Source organism: Eptesicus fuscus, chromosome 6, assembly GCF_027574615.1.
Source record: "Eptesicus fuscus isolate TK198812 chromosome 6, DD_ASM_mEF_20220401, whole genome shotgun sequence".
Classification (NCBI taxonomy): domain Eukaryota; kingdom Metazoa; phylum Chordata; class Mammalia; order Chiroptera; family Vespertilionidae; genus Eptesicus; species Eptesicus fuscus.
In genome coordinates, this window is record NC_072478.1 from 50,577,435 (window position 1) to 50,597,413 (window position 19,979).

The 19,979-nt window shown below is 37.3% G+C and overlaps 1 protein-coding gene across 6 annotated transcripts in view; it reads right to left on the reverse strand.

Annotated features, from left to right (window-relative positions):
- Positions 1-19,979, reverse strand: part of ARFIP1 (ADP ribosylation factor interacting protein 1) — a 79,585-nt gene that overhangs the window by 33,399 nt on the left and 26,207 nt on the right. For 4 of the 6 annotated variants that reach the window (XM_054717684.1, XM_028151785.2, XM_028151793.2 and 1 more), the window contains 4 exons: positions 11,473-11,581; positions 9,190-9,285; positions 6,473-6,585; positions 4,631-4,852 (listed from right to left, as the gene is read on the reverse strand). In XM_054717684.1, coding sequence (XP_054573659.1) covers positions 4,631-4,852; positions 6,473-6,585; positions 9,190-9,256 — 402 coding nt within the window. In that variant the 5' untranslated portion in view covers positions 9,257-9,285; positions 11,473-11,581. The remainder of the gene's footprint in view (positions 1-4,630; positions 4,853-6,472; positions 6,586-9,189; positions 9,286-11,472; positions 11,582-19,979) is intronic. The other 2 variants (XM_054717683.1, XM_054717681.1) reach the window with 2 other exon arrangements.

The window sequence follows — 19,979 nt, forward strand, 5'->3', positions numbered from 1 at the left end:
CCAATTTCCTAAAATAAATCTCTATATATCCACACATCCAGCTGGTTCTATTTCTCTGGAGAATCCTGACTCATATAATACCACAGTTCCTTTTTATCCTTAATAATACACTGTTACTCACTGACCCTTGAATTTAGGATGAATTTTCTGGGATATCATCAGAAGACTCATAAACTAAGATTTCATTTATATTATCAATTTTGCCATTATTGTTAAAGAGTCAATACTGCTGAGTCTTTGCAATCCTCTTCTGATTTGTCTAATAATTGTGAAATATCTTCCTCTGGTATTATCTTTTCTTTGACATTATGGGCAGAAAATGGAAAATTCTAAGTTCTCCGTTGTGTTGCATGAACATTAAAAAAAAAAAAAAGAAAGAAAAAAAGACCACAAAAATGGTTTCTCCAGATTTCTTTTTGGCAACACAAACAAAAAAAGTATTTCTCTCACTATTGCGTCATTCTAGGCAATGGTCTTTCTTTTGTTTTATTATCTTAGTCATTTCAGAAATTGAATCATGACTTCCTGGTTCGTAGGCCGAGGCTCAAACACTGAGCCACACCAGCCAGGCTATCTTAGTCATTTTTAACATGGTTGGAAATAACTGATGAATAGTGATGAAATAATTCCTAAGATGATGAAAGAGCAAAATGTGTCATTGATTTCTTATGAACCCATATGGTAGTTGCAAAATAAAAGTTTTAGTCTATTAAAAAAATAAGTAAATTATCTCACTGGGAGACCTTGAAGAAAGAATAAAAGTCATGAAATATCAGTTCTTACAAAGAGTTAGAAATGCTCAAACAGAAAACTAAAAAATTAAAACTGAGTCCAATGGACTTGAACACTGAGGATTATTTACCTCTCAATTCTGCAAAGAAAGGATTCATATATACAAAGAAATGTAATAAAAGTATTTATTAGCTAAGACTGACCATTAGTTGAGTTAATTAATATACAAGCCAGGTCAGCAAATGTATCTCCAAGTTGCTTAGAACTGTAGCTGGCATATAGTAAGTCCCCAATCTGTGTTAACTATTATAATTAACTAGTGGCCCAGTGCATGGATTCATGCACATTGAAAGAAAGTTAATTAGAAGAAATATTTTAATATCACTATTCGCCCTTTCTCTATAATAGAAGTGTCAGAGATGAAAGAAAATTAGTAAAATGTATATGAAAATAATACATAAATTAATAAACAATAACAACATGATAAAACAACAAAAACATGATATAAAAACAACAATGATAAAAACAATGACTTTATTGTTAAATAAATTGATTAAACTTATTCTAATATCTCCCTGTATACCAGATTGAGTAAAAACACTTTCAGAGTGCTTGACTAATTTCCCTTGTGATGAAGTATTTACAACTTTAATGTCACACATTCTTCGAACTCGAGAGAAAGAAACATATAACTGACCATGTCTGAAAATGGGTTCAGGTAGGAATATTCCTCCTCTGTCTAGAGTTTGTCCTTGTGATTTATTAATAGTCATCCCAAATGCTGGCATCACGGGAAACTGTCTTCGAATTAATTTAAATGGGAGGCCATGTCCTAATCGGTTTGGCTCAATGGAAAGAGTGTCGGCCTGTGGACTGAAGGGTCCCAGGTTTGATTCCGGTCAAGGGCATGTACCTTGGTTGCGGACACATCTCCAGTAAGGAGTGTGCAAGACAGGTGATCGATGTTTCTCTCTCATCGATGTTTCTAACTCTCTATCCCTCTCCCCTCCTCTCTGTAAAATATCAATAAAATATATTTTTAAAAAATAAATAAATGGGAGGCCAGTATCAGACGGGGATAGTTGTGCCAATAGTTGGTCTTCAGACATATTCTGTCGACACCACTGCTTTCTTTAAGCTTCAGAATGTCAATAAAAACCAAATTCACGATCAACGATGACAGATCGAAACACACATGTGCGATTGGCACCAGCGAGAGCTTCATATGTATCGCGCATGTGTGAGTCAATGTTTATTTTTGAATTGCCAGTGCGCATCATATGTACTGGCCGGTTGGACCGACAGTCGGTCACTTAGCCTTTTATATATATATAGACTTTTATACAGATAGATAGATAGATAGATAGATAGATAGATAGATAGATTGATTGATTTATTGAGTGTAGCATTACTGTTAACATTGCTGCAACACTTTCCCAGGTTCTATACCCTGGCTACCTCTTTCTATACTGTGGGGCTTTTTCTCTGCATCATAGACCCTCTAAAGATTCCACTTTATTTATTTATTTATTTATTTATTTATTGAGGTGTGTTTTTTTTTAATTTTTTCATTGATTAAGGTGTCACATATTTGTCCTCATCCCCCCATTCCCATCCCACACCCCTCCCCATGGATGCCCCAACCCCCTGTTGAACTTAGCCATTGGTTAGGCTCATATGCATGCACACAAGTCCTTTGGTTGATCTCTCCCCCCTCCCCCCACCCTCCCCTATCCTCCCTCTGAGGCCAGATAGTCCGATCGATGCCTCCTTGTTTCTGGTTCTGTTCTTGTTCATCAGTCTATGTTGTTCATCATTTCCCCTAGATGAGAGAGATCATGTGTCACTAGAGATATACTTATAAGAACTGAATGTGAGACGAGCAATAATAGTTATGCTGACAGGCATAAAGATTCCACTTTAAATAGCTTCATGGAGAAACATAGATAGACCAGGATATAAATTCCAGTTCTACCTTTTATTTGATTCATGATCTTATAAAAATCACCTAACCTCTCTTGGCTTCAGTTTCCTCATCTATAAAATGGGGATAACATTTCTTGCAGTGTTGTTCATTAAATTACATGATATAATGATTATAATGCATTCAGTGTATTACAATTGTAGACACTCAAAACTGCAGCTGTTATGATTATCCTACTTTCTAAATATTAATTAGTTCTTTTTGTCTGACTCAGAATTGAAAATCAGTATTTTTCACTATTATGATATATGTTGCCATCTCTAGCCAGCTTTCTTTGTCCAAGTTTCTAGATATTATGAAATGATTTAATACTCTATATTATCTAACTCTTCAAGTTAGAAGTCTGTATGCAAGGGATTTATGTACCTTTAGGTGAGAAAAAAAAAGACATAAAAGGAGTCACTTAAGGTATTGTAAGAAATTGTTGGAAATGTTTTGCTGAGTAGAAATGTATGCAGAAAAATAATTTCATTCTAAGACTCACAATTTATACAAATGATTCAGTAAAAGTATATCGCAAATCCAGTCAAGCAAGTTACTATTTGTTCAAGACAATAGGAGACTAGGTAAGAGTGAATTTTCAATAGATGCCCAGATTTACGTTTTATCCACACCCAGCTCTACAGAGCTATGACTCTTTCTAGGTTCAGGCAGGCTGAGTATTCCATTTCCTTCCCTCCAATCAAGTTCCCTTTCCCTGAAGCCTCCAGCTGACATCTCTAGAGTACAACTGGTTCACTATGTTGACACAGGTCAGTCTGGCCTTCTTAAAAATTATACTAGACTAGAGGCCTGGTGCACAAAATTCATGCACGGGGGTGGGGGGAAGGGTCCCCTCAGCCCAGCCTGCGTTCTCTCGCAATCCATGACTCCTCAGGGGATATCGGGCCTAAACCAGCAGTCGGACATCCCTCTCACAATACGGGATGCTGTATGCACCAGTGACCATACTTTTCATACAGGTAAAAGGCATCTTGCTGTTGTATGGGCAGCTACATTTTTTTGCTCTGATTATAAAAAGTAGTACAGAATATGACCCTTCTGAGGCAGTAGTACCATTTTCCCCATCTTATGGGTGGAAAAACTGAAGCAGAGAGAAGTAATTGGCTTTGTCACATAGTTATAAGTGTCAGAATCAGGGCTGACCACAAAATGTGGAAGCCAGAGTCCATGCATGTTGTTGCTGCAACATCCTGTTTTTTCAGTGTTAGAGTAGCCTTGCCAGGTTTTAATGTTTAAACCTAAGAGACTGTTCCCAATATATAGGGTAGGGTCCCTAGGTCTGGCCGGCAATCAGGGCCATCTGTGGGGCGACCGGCAGGTGGAGTGATCAGGGGGCCTCCGCTGGCACCCACCTTGGCTGGTGGCCTGGCGCCACCCACTGACCAGCTCTGTCCCCTGCCGCCTACAGTCGCCTCCCTCTGTAGGGCGACCGACAGGCAGGGCAATTGGGGGGCCCCCCGATGGCACCCGCCTTGGCTGGCAGCCTGGTGCTGCCTACTCGCCAGTCCTGCCCCCTGCCACCAGTCGCCTCTCTCTGTGGGGTAACTGGCAGGCGGGGCAATCTGGGGGACTCCCACTGGCACCCGCCTTGGCTGGTGGCCTGGCACCGCCTGCTGGCCAACCCTGTCCCCATGATCACCACCACCACCACTGGTCGCCTCTCTCTTGGGGGGCAGACGCTCAACACATTGAGCGTCTGCCCCCTGGTGGTCAGTGCGCATCATAGCAACTGGTCATTCCATCATTCGGTCGATTTGCATATTAGGGTTTTATTATATAGGATATCTTTAAAAAACCCTCAAGATTGCAATTTAAGACTTCAGCAAATCAGAAATGTAACAAACTACCTCTTAGAATATTCCTATTGCCACTCACCTCCTCCCGCCCCATAGTTATTTAAAATAATCTTACATGGAGTTCTAGTGACTTCAAACTCAGGTCAGCAAATGCATCTCCAAGTTGCCTTTGTGTATGTACCATCTGGAAAAGCTGGGTTGACAATGTCTGAGCAAGTCTTAGAATATTTTCATACTTTTTCTTGTTATCCCTTAATATATCAATCTGAGCTTCAAGTTCAAGGTCCACAGTTCTTGACCCACGGCCTAGCTTTTCAGAGATAATTTGCCGAGTGCACTAAAAGTGAAAAGATGCATTTTGTTTAGGAAGAAAAAAAGGAACAAAAGAAAAAAAAAAGCAACCCAAAGTAAAATGCTAGAGCATATGGTGTATATCATTTTTGGCTTCACAAAAGGCAGACTAACAAACTGAAAACTGTCAGTGCCCTTTTACAAGTTCATTAGGACTCAGAAAGTAAATTTACCAGACATGTCTAATAACTACTACTAATCAGAGGAAGTTTTAAGACTTATCTAGCTAATTTATATATTACCATATAAGCTCTCTCATAAAATCGTATTTTAAGCTTAATGCACTTGGTAGCTTATTTAAAACAACTGAGATACTTAGCATTGATTTAAAAACAGTACTGGACTATTAATTACTAAGGAATAATAATACCAAATTACACTCTTCTATTGGTTTCGTGACTTTCCTCCTTTTATCTTCCCCTTAAATCACCATGTGTATGTGTGTAAGTAGGAGGAATGAAGGGAAGAAAGGGGGGAAAAAAAAGAAAAGAAGAGAGGTTGGAACTGGGGGGAATAGGGAGAAAAGAGAGAGAGGGGTGAGAGAGGAGAAGAAAGGAGATTAGAGATTTCTGAACTCTTTTACTTTTGCTCAAATAGAGTTAAATTTAATTATTCCATTCTGCCTCAGAAATAATGATAAAAAAATTTATACTTTTTAAAAATACCTAATTTCAGAGCATACTAGAATACATTTTCTAGTATTTTTTGTTAGAAGTAAAAAATTATAAGCAATTTCACTACTCAATAATATATTTTATGAATAACCTACAGGGTATTAATATACTCCTCATCATTTAAAGTGAAGAAAGAAGTTCTAATAAGTAGTAAATAAGTACAGTATTACAATTTTTTAAATAGCAAATATGCTCTTTTATCATCTCTTTCAAAGTTTTGATTAGAATTAATATTTGTTGTAAAATTCAAATGAGGGAAATAAAACATGAATTTCTTCTTTCTTCTTTTAATCCCACTAAATATTAGAGAACTACTATTAACAGTTTGATAGGTAGTCTAGACTCTCCTGTGTGCTGCAGCAGACACTGCAAGAATGTTTAAAACATGCAATGCTTGACTATTTAGTCAAAGGCACTGACCTCTTTTCCCTTAGTTTGTCAAATAAAAAAAAATGACAACAGCCAATATAACAATAGCCGTCTGGTGGTAATTAATCAAAATTATATCTCTTTTTGTCAGATCAGCAAAAAATAAATTTTTTGGTGTGCCACAGGATTTTAGCAATTAGTTTTTGTGTGTCATGAGATGAAAAAGATTTGAAAATCGCTACTACGAAATATCAAAAAGAGGGAGGTGGGGACAAACATATCTATAGCAGTCCTACAACTAAATATATTCCAAGGCAATATATTTCTATCTATCAATTAATAAGCATCTTAGTAGTTTTTCTTTTACCCTTTCCTACTGGCTTTTTAAACTACATTTATATAAAGGTCAATAATAAAACAAAATACTTCATTTTTCAATTGTAATTTCATTTTTAGATAGCATTATGCTCTCTTACGTGTTCATACAATTGCAAAATAATTTGAATAACATAAATATAAATTCCTAGAGCTAGTTAGGGTGGAAACATTAAAAAATTACAAACCTTGTATGTGTTTAGACTCCATTTTCTAACAAGTTCTAACTTTTCCATTGCGGGATTTTTAATTTCATCTGCTAAAATAACTGGTCCACTTTTTGTCTGTGTTCTCTGGCCACCTACATGATCATAAACACAAAAGATAAAAACACAAACCAGGTAATGACAAGTAGGGAAAAACAAAAACAAAAACACTGATGCTGTTCAAATTAAACTACTTATGCATTTAAAAAAATGAGAAGGTTCCCACAAACTGAAGGTCTACAACTTCCTGGAATCATTGAAGATAATTTCCTAACTCTTAAAAAATATTTCTATTAAACACAAATGCCATGTGCTTGTCATCTTTAAAAAAAAAAAAAAAGCTGCAATCAGCCTTCTTTTCTAAACAAGTGCTTTTTACTTGAAGAAAAATAAAATTTCCACAATTAATCTTATAACCTAATGACCTGTGTCAGTAAAAATCTGAAAGGCCACATACCCTCACATTGTGATCTCCTTTCACTGTACAATGTAAACCAGACAACAATAGAATGTTACTGTAATTACGGAGGATTTAAAAATACAATTCAAATTTCAAACAATCATTAAAAATATCTTACCACCAGTATGAAAGGCTGGGTTAAAACAAGACCTACATTGTACCTCTTTTTATTAAGAGACACCCCCTCCTCCATCAAAAAAACACACATAATTACTAAAGGCAGTCTGATGCCCTGACATAAAAACAATGCAACAACTATCTAATTCTTAATTGTAAAATATTTTTCAAAAAAGAAAATATTTATTAAACATTTATGATACTAATGACTTGGGATAAAAACTTTATAATAATTTTAGAAGAAAAATGAAATAAGATAAAAAGTTATAACAAACTAGAGGCCCGTTGCACGATATTCGTGCAAGAATAGGCCCCTGGCTTCACTCCCAGCCGCCCAGAGCCAGCAAGTCCCTGTTCCCCACCCCAGCCGCCCCGGAGCCAGCAAGTCCCCGCTCCCCGGCCACCTGGGAGTCAGCACATCCCCGCTCCCGGGTGCCTGGAGCCAGGAAGTCCTCACTTCTGTCTGGAGCACCACTCGAGTAGCTCCCTCCACTGTCCCCCTTCCCCTCATAGCAGGCGTCACACCTCTCTGTGCCTGCATATGCAAATTAACCTCCATCTTTGTTGGGTTAATTTGCATACTCACTCTGATTGGCTGTGGGCGTAGCGGAGTGATGGTTAATTTTCAACATTTTATTTTTTTAATATATTTTTTTGATTTTTTACAGAGGAAGAGAGAGAGATAGAGAGCTAGAAACATCTATGAGAGAGAATCATCGATCAGCTGCCTCTTGCACACCCCCTACTGGGGATGTGCCCATAACCAAGGCACATGCCCTTGACCGGAATTGAACCTGGGACCTTTCAGTCTGCAGGCCGACGCTCTATCCACTGAGCCAAACCGGTTTTGGCTGATGGTTAATTTTCATGTTTCTCTTTTATTAGGTAAGATGGTTTAAGAAAATTAGTCAGCAAAAATTTATTTTCTCACTCCTATAGCCAGACCAGCTTTTACCACAGCTTTAGCATAATCTAAAATAAAAAATGATGTATATAGCTCTATCCAGCCTGGCTCAGTGGATAGAGCATCGACCTGTGGAATGAAGGGTCCTGGGTTCGATTCCTGCCAAGGGCACATGCCTTGGTTGCGGGCTCGATCCCCAGTGGGGGGTGTGCAGGAAGCAACCGATTGATGATTCTCTCTCATCATTGATGTTTCTATCTCTCTCTCCCTCTTCCTTCCTCTCTGAAACCAATAAAGAAATATATTTTTTAAATGATGTATATAAAAAAAAACCAAAATTCTCATAGAAACAAAATACAAAATGTTGCCGAAACCGGTTTGGCTCAGTGGATAGAGCGTCGGCCTGCGGACTCAAGGGTCCCAGGTTCGATTCCGGTCAAGGGCATGTACCTTGGTTGCGGGCACATCCCCATTAGGGGGTGTGCAGGAGGCAGCTGATCCATGTTTCTCTCTCATCGATGTTTCCAACTCTCTATCCCTCTCTCTTGCTCTCTGTAAAAATCAATAAAATATATTTTAAAAAATACAAAATGTTAACATGTCATATAAAAAGAAATATGGTGTTCAGTTTTTTTCCTATTTTTATAGTCCAGAAATATTAAAGTGGAGAACAAATTCAGTGCAAAGAAATGGTGTTGTTTTTTCCCAAGTATTTTTCATTGGGCAAAACTAGTAAATTACATAGTATTTTGTTATAGTCTGCAAACTATCTGTAAGCTGAGGTTGAAAATAGGAAGACACATGACCCCTTCCAAACAATGAACAACCCAACTGTTGAAGACGCCTTTCTTGTTTAACTTGAAAACAGAGAGCAGAGCTGCAAAGTTGAGAGTTTAGGATCAAGTAAGTGAACCTACATTTCCCAGAACAAAGAAAGGATGATTTAAAAGGAATCAAAATTTACAATGTTTTTAAATCTTAAAGTGAATTAAATTTCAGGTATGAGATATAGTTAATAACTTTTAAAAGCCAGAAAGATATATGGCTAGAATGATTATCTCCCTTAATGCTAAGAAAGAAAAAGAAAAAGCAGCAGCCACCAAAAAAGTCAGAATAACACACACCTAAGAGTATTAAGCAAGTGATTATGAAATTGAGTGAATTAGTTTAGCTTCAGCAGTAGCAAGAAGTGCTTTATCCAATGAGTGCAGTGAATACCTGCAGGAACAATTAAATCACTTCCTTGTTGAGCCAGTTGACTAGCTGCAACCCTGCTAGGAGACATAACAGATGGCAATGGTGGTGCTGAGGAACCTGAAAAGGATAGACATTTAACTGTGAAAATCCTTTTCCTCCTCCACATATTGCACATTTTTAATATAAATTTACTAACATTGCCTTTAAAATATTCAAAAACTAGTATCAAAAACGGGAATTAATAGCCTGGCTGGAGTAGCTCAGTGGTTGAGCATCGATCCATGAACCAGGAGGTCACGGTTTGATTCCCAGTCAGGGCACATGCCCAGGTTGCAGTCTTGATCCCCAGTAGGGGCATGCAGGAGACAGCCAGTCAATGTTCGCTATCCTTCTCCCTTCCTCTCTCTAAAGTAAATAAAAACATATTTTTTAAAAAACACACCTGAAATTAATATATTTGCTTTCTTGCAGGAATGAACTAAATAATAAATGGATGTGAGCAGGCTGAGTTCCTGAATACATTTTTCATCGAACTCTTAAGACCAAACAAGACACATAACTATAAGAAGAAACTTGGTAAGAGCATGTCTAAACAGAACTTTACCTAGACTCTGCTTTTTAAAAATAAATTACTAGAATGGAATTAAAGTCCCATAATTGAATGATTTAAAGCTTAAGTAAATATTTTATTTATTTATTTATTTAATCCTCACCCAAGGAAATACTTGGGGGGGCGGGGGGGGGGAGGGAGAGACAGACAGACAGACAGACTTCTATATGAGAGAGAAACATCAATTGGTTGCCTTCCATATGTGCCCCAACTGAGGATCAAACCTGCAACCCGGGTATGTACCCTGACCTGAAATCAAATCAGCAACCTTTTCAGTGCACAGGATAACACCCGACCAACTGAGCCACAATGACCAGGGCAAGAAAACCCATTTTTTACACCCAAATATTTACATGGTTTTATTTTCTTTCACTCATGAGAAAATGAAAAAAACACTTTTAAAAGGTTGTTTTGGCCCTAACCGATTTGGCTCAGTGGACTGAAAGATCCCAGGTTCGATTCCAGTCAAAGGCATGTACCTTGGTTGTGGACACATCCCCAGTAGGAGGTGTGCAGGAGGCAGCTGATCGATGATTCTCTCTCATCGATGTTTCTAACTCTTTATCCCTCTCCCTTCCTCTCTGTAAAAAAATAAAATAAAATATATTTAAAAATAAGTAAATAAAAATAAAAGGTTGTTATGGGCAAGAGCATTACAAAGGATGCAACTTTGTCCTTTATAGTAAAAATAGACATATATATTTGATGTGCAGAAGAATTAACACAGCAAGTCTAATTGCTTGTTTTTAAAAAGACTAGCTCATAAGATTGGCCTTTGAATGGTGTCTGGGAACTTAAATTTGGTTAAGATTCCAACCATTCCCAGATTGGTAAAACAGGCTCACCGTGCCTAAACTGTTGACACAATGTATCTATGCTAGATACCTGCTTTCCTTCTGGGAGCCTAGAATGTTGGTACATGCTAGGCAGAGGGTCCTATGGAGCATTCTCCAGTAAAAATCCTGGGCACTGAGTTTCTAATGAGCTTCCCTGTTTAGTAACACGTGTGTCACAACTCTGCTGGGGAAATTTAAGCATGGCCCATGTGACTACAATGGGAGAAGACCCTCTCAAGCTTATGCCTAGTTCCCTCAGACTTCACCTCAGGCATCCTTTACCTTTGCTAACTGTACTTGGTATTTTTTTGCTGAAATAATCCTAACTCAAGGAATCCCTTGAGTCCTCTTAGCAAATTACTAAATCTAATGGTGGTGTTGGAGATGTCCTATACAACATGCATAGTTGGAAAAAATAAAAGTTTTATTTTCTTAATTGCTTTGATATAGAAAATATGTATTTATACAAATCAATATTGACTAATAGCAATACATGTTGTGCTTATAAGCTAAAATCATTTAAATCTGCATTTTGATATAATTTTTGAGTTTTTATTTCAGTAATTTAAAACCAATTCCTAAGAGAGCACAAAGGGGATAAATGGTGATGGAAAAATAAATAAATAAAATAATTCCTAATTAGTAATCAGTGAAATCATGCACATTGATCTATTTATATCAAGACTACTACTAAAACAATTCCTAAATCATTAAATTGACGAGAAAAAGGAATATGCTTATAATTGGTGTTTTATCATTGAATTAAAGGACTCAATTCTTATGCTTTTTAATAAAGGTAGCATTTGATGACCTCCCATCCTTAACCCCAGCCATCTTTAAAAATACATGGGCTCTTACCTTGATATGCTCCTGCTTCAGTAACCCCCTCTTTGGTACTGTCAAAGCCATGAGATGTAATTTGGGTTTCTGAGAGACCAAGTCCAGCTGGTAATGAATGCTTCAAATCCTTAGCAATGTTTGAATAAAAAAGAAAATCTGTGTGAAAACCTCACACCACATTAACAGTTTAGGATAACTGTGTTCTTTTAATCACATATTAAATGATGTTTCTCTCTACTGTGTAGTATTCCCTTATGCTGTAACATCATTCTATAATGATGTATAACAGCAGCAAACGCAGCAAGATTTGCTAGTAAGAGGTACAGATTACTTTCATTATTCTAGAACTAAGTAGCAGGAAGGTATTAAAATTCAATTTTGAATTTTCTAATTTATTGATACATCAGGAAAATCATTTTAGAGAACAGAATTAAGATGACTAAAAAGGCCTATTTAATATTAAAAAATTGACTGATGTGTAATATAATCATAATGAGTCTGGCTAATGATCAGTATAAACAAGTCATCAACTTGCAATATTAATTTTCAAGGTTAGCTCAGTAAACATGGCTTCTCTGACTTTGAACAGTGTCAAAAAAGAAAATTTCTTGCTCATTAAATTTACATTAAGCAAATTAGCCTATAGTTGGAACTTATAATATTCAACATCAGCCTTATAGCAAAAAAAAAAAAAAGAAAAGAAAAAAAAAGTGAGAGAGAGAAAGCCAAGAGGCATAGATTTCTAATTAAAAGTCCTGTCTTTCCTTTGGCTAGGACCGTGGTCGGCAAACTGCGGCTGCGAGCCACATGCGGCTCTTGGCCCCTTGAGTGTGGCTCTTCCCAAAATACCACGGCCTGGGTAAGTCTATTTTGAAGAAGTGGTGTTAGAAGAAGTTTAAAAAATCTGGCTCTCAAAAGAAATTTCAATCGTTGTACTGTTGATATTTGGCTCTGTTGACTAATGAGTTTACTGACCACTGGGCTAGGATCTGAGGAATTTTCTAATTTCATAATCTATTTCAGATTCTATTAATAGGTCTTATTGGTTTCCCACAATAATGATAAGTTAGTGATGCGCTAAAAAAAAGTAAATATGTCTTTAAAATTCTTTCCTAATATTCTACCCCACTATATACAATGTACAGTTATACTTTGAAAACTCAGAACATTTTGAGTTTTCTAATTTGCAAATTCAAAACTTAACAGATACAGTCTCTCATAACTAACAAGTGTTGAGAGGGTTTTTCTTGAGAAACTTATTAATTTTGCCTGGGCAATTACCTGATTGGTATGGTGGACCCTAAATAACTAATGAGATCAATTCTCGTCTCCGGTGATTTATCAAACAGCATCTGACACAGGTGATGTTCTCTCCTTGTTACACTTGCATTCCCCAAATTTAAGGCACTCTTGATCTTCCTCTGTCTGATATGTCCTATAGTCTCCTTCAGTTATTGCTCCTCATCTCCCCAACCTCCAAATCCTGGAGTGCCCGAGGGTTCAGTCTGAGGACTTTTTCTCCTATATTAATTTCTTTGGTGATCATAATGATTTTTCTGGCTTTGAAAATCATCTATACATTGACAACTACAAATTTATGTGCCTTACTGAGCCTATCTCTTTAACTCCAATATATCTAACCTTACAATATATCATACCTGTCATTACCACTTGGATTTCAAATAGGCATCTCAAACTTTTATGTACAAACTTACTGATTATACACTAACCGCCCTCCCCCTCTCCACCCCCCCCACCCTGCCGCCCGCAAAAAAAGAGAACAAAACAAAATAACATCACCTATAGTTTCCACTCCTTTTAGTTTATGGCATCTCTTTTACCAAAAGCTTAGCCAAAAATCTTAGGACTTATCTTTGACTCCCCTTTTTATCTCATACCCACATCCAGACAATCATCAGATGCTATTAGATCTACTTTCAAAATATATCCAGGATCAAACCAACTCTCTCCACCTCCACTGCTTCCACCTTAATATAAGCTAGTATAATATTTCACCCGGATTACTCCAAGAGCCTCCCAACTGGTCTGCCTGCTTCTGTCCATGACACATGGCTCTAACTCCACCTATCAACCAAAGGTATCCCCTATAAAATCTCTCTAACAGCCCCCAATCTCACTTGACTTACAACCCAGACCATTAAATGTTCTTAAGGGATTACATGATTTGACGTCATCTACTAGCCTCTCAGGCTTGCAGCCACACTGTTTCTTCAAAAACAATAAACCTACCTCTATTTCAGAACCTTTGTCCTGTTGTGTTTTTCTTCCGGAATGCTCTTCTACCAGAAATCCACAGGGCTTGCTTCCTTAGCCAGAGATGCTTCCCTCCAACAAAGTATAAAATAGCAACTCCCACAACTTTCACACAGGAACTCCCTATTCTGTTTTATTTTTCTCATAGCAGTTTTCACTAAGAAATACATTATGTGCATATTTATTTTTTCTCCTCTCACTATACTGTAAACTTCATGAGAGCAGGGAGATTGCCTATTTTGTTTATGCTATATATTTAGCACCTTAAATATTGCCCAGGACTTGTTCAATAAATATTTGTTGAATAAATAAATGAATTTGTTGAGTGAACTAAAGGATTTATGTCTCAACATCTCTAGATTAAGAAGCTGCCATAACAATAGGTTTATTTTCACATTTAATTTAATGAGTATTTGCTTACTCTTACTATATGTTAGACTTTCTGGGAAAATAAAAAGATATAGTTCTTGCCTGACTGGAGAGACAAGATATACAAACATTAACGTAAAAGTTGAACTTAGTACCAAAGTAAAGACAGTAAGTATCAGAGGACTTCAGAATAGGGACTAAGTCCATGAGAACTAACTAGAAAAGAAGGAAGTACTGCCTGAGCTCTGAAACACAAGGATTTATTTACAAACGGAACCAACATTTGATGAGCACCACCTTCAGGACAGCCACTGCTTTGGACACTACAGGGAGGAGACTGATAGTAAACAAATACTTGTATAATAATACATTAAGTAATAAAAAGTTCTGGAAATAAGCAGTAAGGACTCAATGAGGGTTTTTTTGTTTTTGTGTGTGTGTGTGTGTGTGTGTGTGTGTGTGTGTGTGTGTGTGTGTTTAAAGGCAGGATGATAGACACAGAGTGATAGGCAGAGGGTACTACTTTAAGTGGGGCACTCTGGGAAGGTCTCTCTGAGGAGGTAAAATGGGGGTAGAATGCTGGATAAAGAAGTGACAGAGTGAGCCATGTGGCCATATCGAGAAAGAACAATGACTTAAAAGGTAACAATGATGTTCTATTTCTTAACTGAATGATAGACAACTAGGTATTCACTGTACGTTGAATTCACATCATCGAAATATAATTCTCATGCCATAAAATTTATTTAGAATTGTACAGCCATCACCACTAGTTTTAGAAGATTTCCATCACTCCAAAAAGAAACTCTGCACCCAGTAGAAGCTACTTTTCATTCCTACCTTTCCCCAGCCCCTGAGAACCACTAATCTCCTTTCTGTTTCTATGGGTTTGCTTATTCTGGACAGTCATATAAGTGAAATCATATAGTATCTGTCTTCTAGCATATTGAGTTCAAGGTTCATTCATATTGCAGCATACAGGGTGGGGCAAAAGTAGGTCTACAGTTGTGAATATGTGAAAGACAGTGTTTATTCTTGTTTTATTATTTATTAATTATTGTATTATTTTCCATATGAACAACTGTAAACCTACATTTACCCCACCCTGTACATCAGCAGTTCATTTCTTTTTGAATAAAATATTTATTTCATTATTTTTTTCAGAGAGGAAGGGAGAAGGGGAGAGAGAAACATCAATGATGAGAGATAATCATTGATCGACTGCCTCCTGCACATCCTCCACTGAGGATCGAGCCCTCCACCTGGGCATGTGACCGACTGGGAACTGGACTGTGACCTCCTTGTTCATAGGTCTGTACTCAACCACTGAGCCACACCGACTGGGCAGCAGTTAATTTCTTTCGATGGTTGAATAATATTCCATTGTATGGTATAGCACATTTTGTTTAACTATTCATTAACTGATGGATCATCATTTGGACTGTTTCCACTTATTGCCTATTACAAATAATGTTGCTATCCACATTAGTGTACATGTTTCTGGCTGAGTTATATGGCAATTCTATGTTTAACTTTTTGTGGAACTGTCTACCTTCCAAAATGGCTGCACCATTTTACATTCCCCAAAGCAATGTTTGAGCATTCTAATTTCCCCACATCCTCACCAACACTTGTTATTATCTATTGTTTTCATTATAGCCATCCTATGAAGTAGCATCTCAATGTAGTGTTGATTTGCATTTCCCTAATGACTAATGATGTTGAGCATCTTTTCATGTGCTTATTGGCCATTTGTATATTTTCTTCAGAGAGATATCTATTCAAATCTTTGGTGCTAGTTTTAGTTGGGTCATTTATCATTTTACTATTGAGTTGTTGTAAGACACAAATACTTTATCATATATACTAGAGGCCCGGTGCGTGAAATTTGGGGGAGGGGGGTGTCCCTCAGTCCAGCCTGTACCCTCTCCAATCTGGGATCCCTCTCACAATCCAGGGCTGCTGGCTCCCAACTGCTTGCCTGCCTGCCTTCCTGATTGCCCCTAACTGCCCTCCCCTGCCAGCCTGGTAACCCCTGCTGGCCTGGTCGCCCCCAACTGCCCTCCCTTGCAGGCCTGGTCCCTCCCAACTGCCCTCCCCTGCTGGCCTGATCGCCCCCAACTGCCCTCCCTTGCAGGCCTGGTCCCTCCCAACTGCCCATCTTGTGGCGGCCATCTTGTGTCCACGTGGGGGCAGCCATCTTGTGTGTTGGAGTGACAGTCAATTTGCATATTACTTTTTTATTAGATAGGATGATTTGTAAACATTATTTCTGTGGGCTGCCTTTCGCTTTCTTCTTCATGGTGTCCTTAGAATCCCAACAGTTTTACAAATTGATAGAGTCCAATTTATCTATTTTGTTGTTGTTGCTTGTGCTTTTGGTACCACATCCAAGAAACTAAAGTGCCTAGTACAAGGTCATTAAGATTCACATCTATGTTTTTCTTCTAAGAGTTTTATAGTTTTAGCACTTACCATTTAAATCTTTGATCCATTTTGAGCTAAGAACTGAAACAACATACAAATGGCACAGAGGTCCAAAAAGTTGTGTTTACTGTATTCTTGGAACTTACCTGAGAGAACAATACGTATTTGAATTATCTGTCTTATCACAAAAATGTATAAACTTCCAAAAAAGAGATATAATAGTAATAGTAGTTGGATAGAGGGGAATTAGTAATTGGTTGAACAGTAAATACAATGGCTATCCCTGATCACCTGCGTTTTCAAGAAGTTACAGGGACACCTTCCATTTTCTCATACATGGCCTCCAGAAGAAACAACTTCTAGTTGTCTGAGGATATTACATCTCACCCAACATCTCCCAGGGGTCCTTTATTCAACAAACAAAAGTGCTTCCAGAAAAAACCCCACGTTCTTTATGTAAAACAGATGTAAAATCTGAAAAGCACTTAGGCCTCCCTGTGCCTAAACTGTTACTAATAGAAGGATTCTAACCAAAAGAGGAACAGATGGGTCCATTCACATTCTGAATACAGTTACCATTTTGACAGTAGTCTGACAGCTAAGTGAAACACAAAATAATATGTATTATGTGAGAGGAATAGATGATTTGTGACATTACAGTATTTTATAAGCTTGTTGACTGGTTTTTTGATAAAATATATATTCTCTAAATAATATAATTTAACCTCATAGTTCTAAGAACTTAAAATGTGTCTTTATATTAACCTTCACATTTTCTTAAAAAAAGTATCTCAGTTATAAGGCTGTGCCTAGCTTAGTAACATTTCAAGTATCTGCTACTGTATTCAGTCCTATAGTTTCCAGAGTACATTTGAGAGACAATGAGCCCATTCATAACCAACAACATAAAATCTCTTATTTGCATTTTTATGTCACTGACATTCAACTCAAAGTTTAAGACTTTGCAAAGCTGTGCTTAATAATTGTACAATGAAGTGGAATAAACCTGAAGTTAACTTCCTATTCAAGTTATGAGGATAGTGCTGCAGTATTTAATAGTTTTTAAAAATAAAATTTCAAATAACTAAGCTAAAATAAAATAAAATGCTTTTGGCAATAAAGTTTCATGTATACTTTAAATCCTTTTCAAAAGATACAAAATAACATTTATAATAACATCTTCCATAAAACTATGAGGGGTGCTTATTTCAAACCAAAATAATTTGCCTCCATTTTGCATATTTTAACTGAGGTAAGACAAGAATGAGATCTGCTTTTGAACTAAATTTAGTGCAAGACCAACACATACAGAACACAAAATGTTCAGCAAATTTGCTTTAAAATACACATCCTTAAGAAGGTGCACAACACTACAAGAGGTAAGCAGAATTAGAGATTTATTAATTACTTGAGGTGAGGAGAAATCTTGAATAAAGGAGTAACTCTCAAAATGTATACTGTAACTACCAACAATCTGTAAGGATTCTCCAAGTATTCTGTAAATTACAGAACTCTCTTCTCCCTTAGTTTCTTTACACTATATTCTCCCAGTTTTCCTCCTATCTACATCTTTAAAAATGTCTTGGTGCTCTTTACTGGTTCTAGTTTCTCTACAAGAGAAAAGTCCTACGTCTTGCTTCCTTTCCTCCCTTGGTGACCAAACTGATCTATTTAATTTTCTCCCTTGTTTCTAGTCGTGTCACTCCTGAAATTCACTCTTCAAACTGCAGGCAGAGACAACTTCTACAAAGCAAATCAGACTGAGACACTTCCATTTTTATGTCATTTAGGACCACTCTCTATTTAGCTTTTAGGTAAAGTCCATACTCCTCAACATGGTTTTAAGGTTTTTCAGGATCTGGTCCCTACTTCCCTCTCTGCCTGCCTCATTTCTTACACATCTGCCCCCATATTCTCCACTTGAACAATAGTGAATTAATTTTAATTTTATGGTCTTACACCTTTTTCAGGGCTTTAGAGTTGCCTCTAAAGGGGGAACATTCTTCACTCTTCTTCATCTGGCTAGCTCATCCTTCAAATTCAGCTTGGACAGCAATTCCTCAGGTGATCTTTCCATATTCCTCCTACCAGTTCCCAGACCATGCTATACCTGGCCTAGCATATCACTTCACATGGTAAAATTAATTTGTCTACATCCTCTTTCCCTATTGGCTGTAAGCTCACTAAGATCAACTAAGGTTGTGTATCAACCTTGTTTCCCTTTATTATTTCTATCATCTAGCAGATATAATAATAATACTTCATTTACTAAGTAATTTCCTCAATTTAAACATCCTATCTCATTCTTCAAAATGGGTAAAACTTTCCAAAGCATTTACATAATATAATTGTTAAAGAAAAATATTTTAAAATTATGTTAAATGTTCTGTGAATTTTGATTAATTTAAAATTTCCCTCTGCTGTTTTAATGGTTAGCTGCCTATAAGGAATATCTGCCAGAAGCAAAACTATTATTCAAACAGACCTCCACATCCCAATTCTACTGTAAACGAACTGCAACACCCTTAACCTCCTCATAGTGGCCTCTCTGCCCCCTCTCCACCATTAGCTTGAGTCAAAGCTGATTATTCTCCAACACTCTACTTATCAAGTAGCTAGAAGGCAGGGTCAGCTTTTTCTCAGCCCTCCACAGTACTTCTCAACTACCAGTCTCAAGTTTTAGTTTGGGTAGGAATGACCTGAGAAACCTATTAAAAATGCAGATTCTTCTTACTAGTAGCTGCCTGCTGGGATTCTCATTAAGTTGGAGTGTGGAGCCTAGTGATTCAAATAAGTAAGCCCAGTGATTCTGATGCGGGTAATCCTTTGTCTACATTTTGAGGAACTCTGTTGTAGAGAATTGCTTTCCTATCAGTACTGACCCCAGTCCCCACTTCCTTGTGGGCCACCCTACCTCACTGCCCTCTTCACCACCTTATCATTGTCAGCTACCATCTTTCCAGTCAACCCCAAATCTTTATTGGGGGCTCTGGCATATCCAAGTCTTCTGCTCTATCCCAACTCTTACCATTATCCTGGGTGTTCTAAACCCTTTGCATGTCACTGGGCACACTTTCAGGGAATGATTCTATGTTCAGTTTGCAATTTCTTCCAAACTGATATACAAGGTGTCTATACTGAATCTTCACAGCTCATCAAAAACGTAGTCTACTAATAGCATGGTATATAGTTTGTTGCTTTATTTTTTAAATACAAATTATAAAATATTTAAAATAAAATCAAGTCAGTTGCATGAGCCTGCCTACCAATGTTGATGCAGAATAACTGGTTGTAGTAATAACAATCTGTAAAGGTGTATGATTTCACCCCCTCCATATACTTATAGAAAACCTAAAGTTGGTAGTTTGATTCAGGTTTGGTAATTTGTGAACAAAGAGCCAACAAAAACTGAGGGCAGGTAAAAGGTATGCTAGACTAATACAGTACAACCCAAC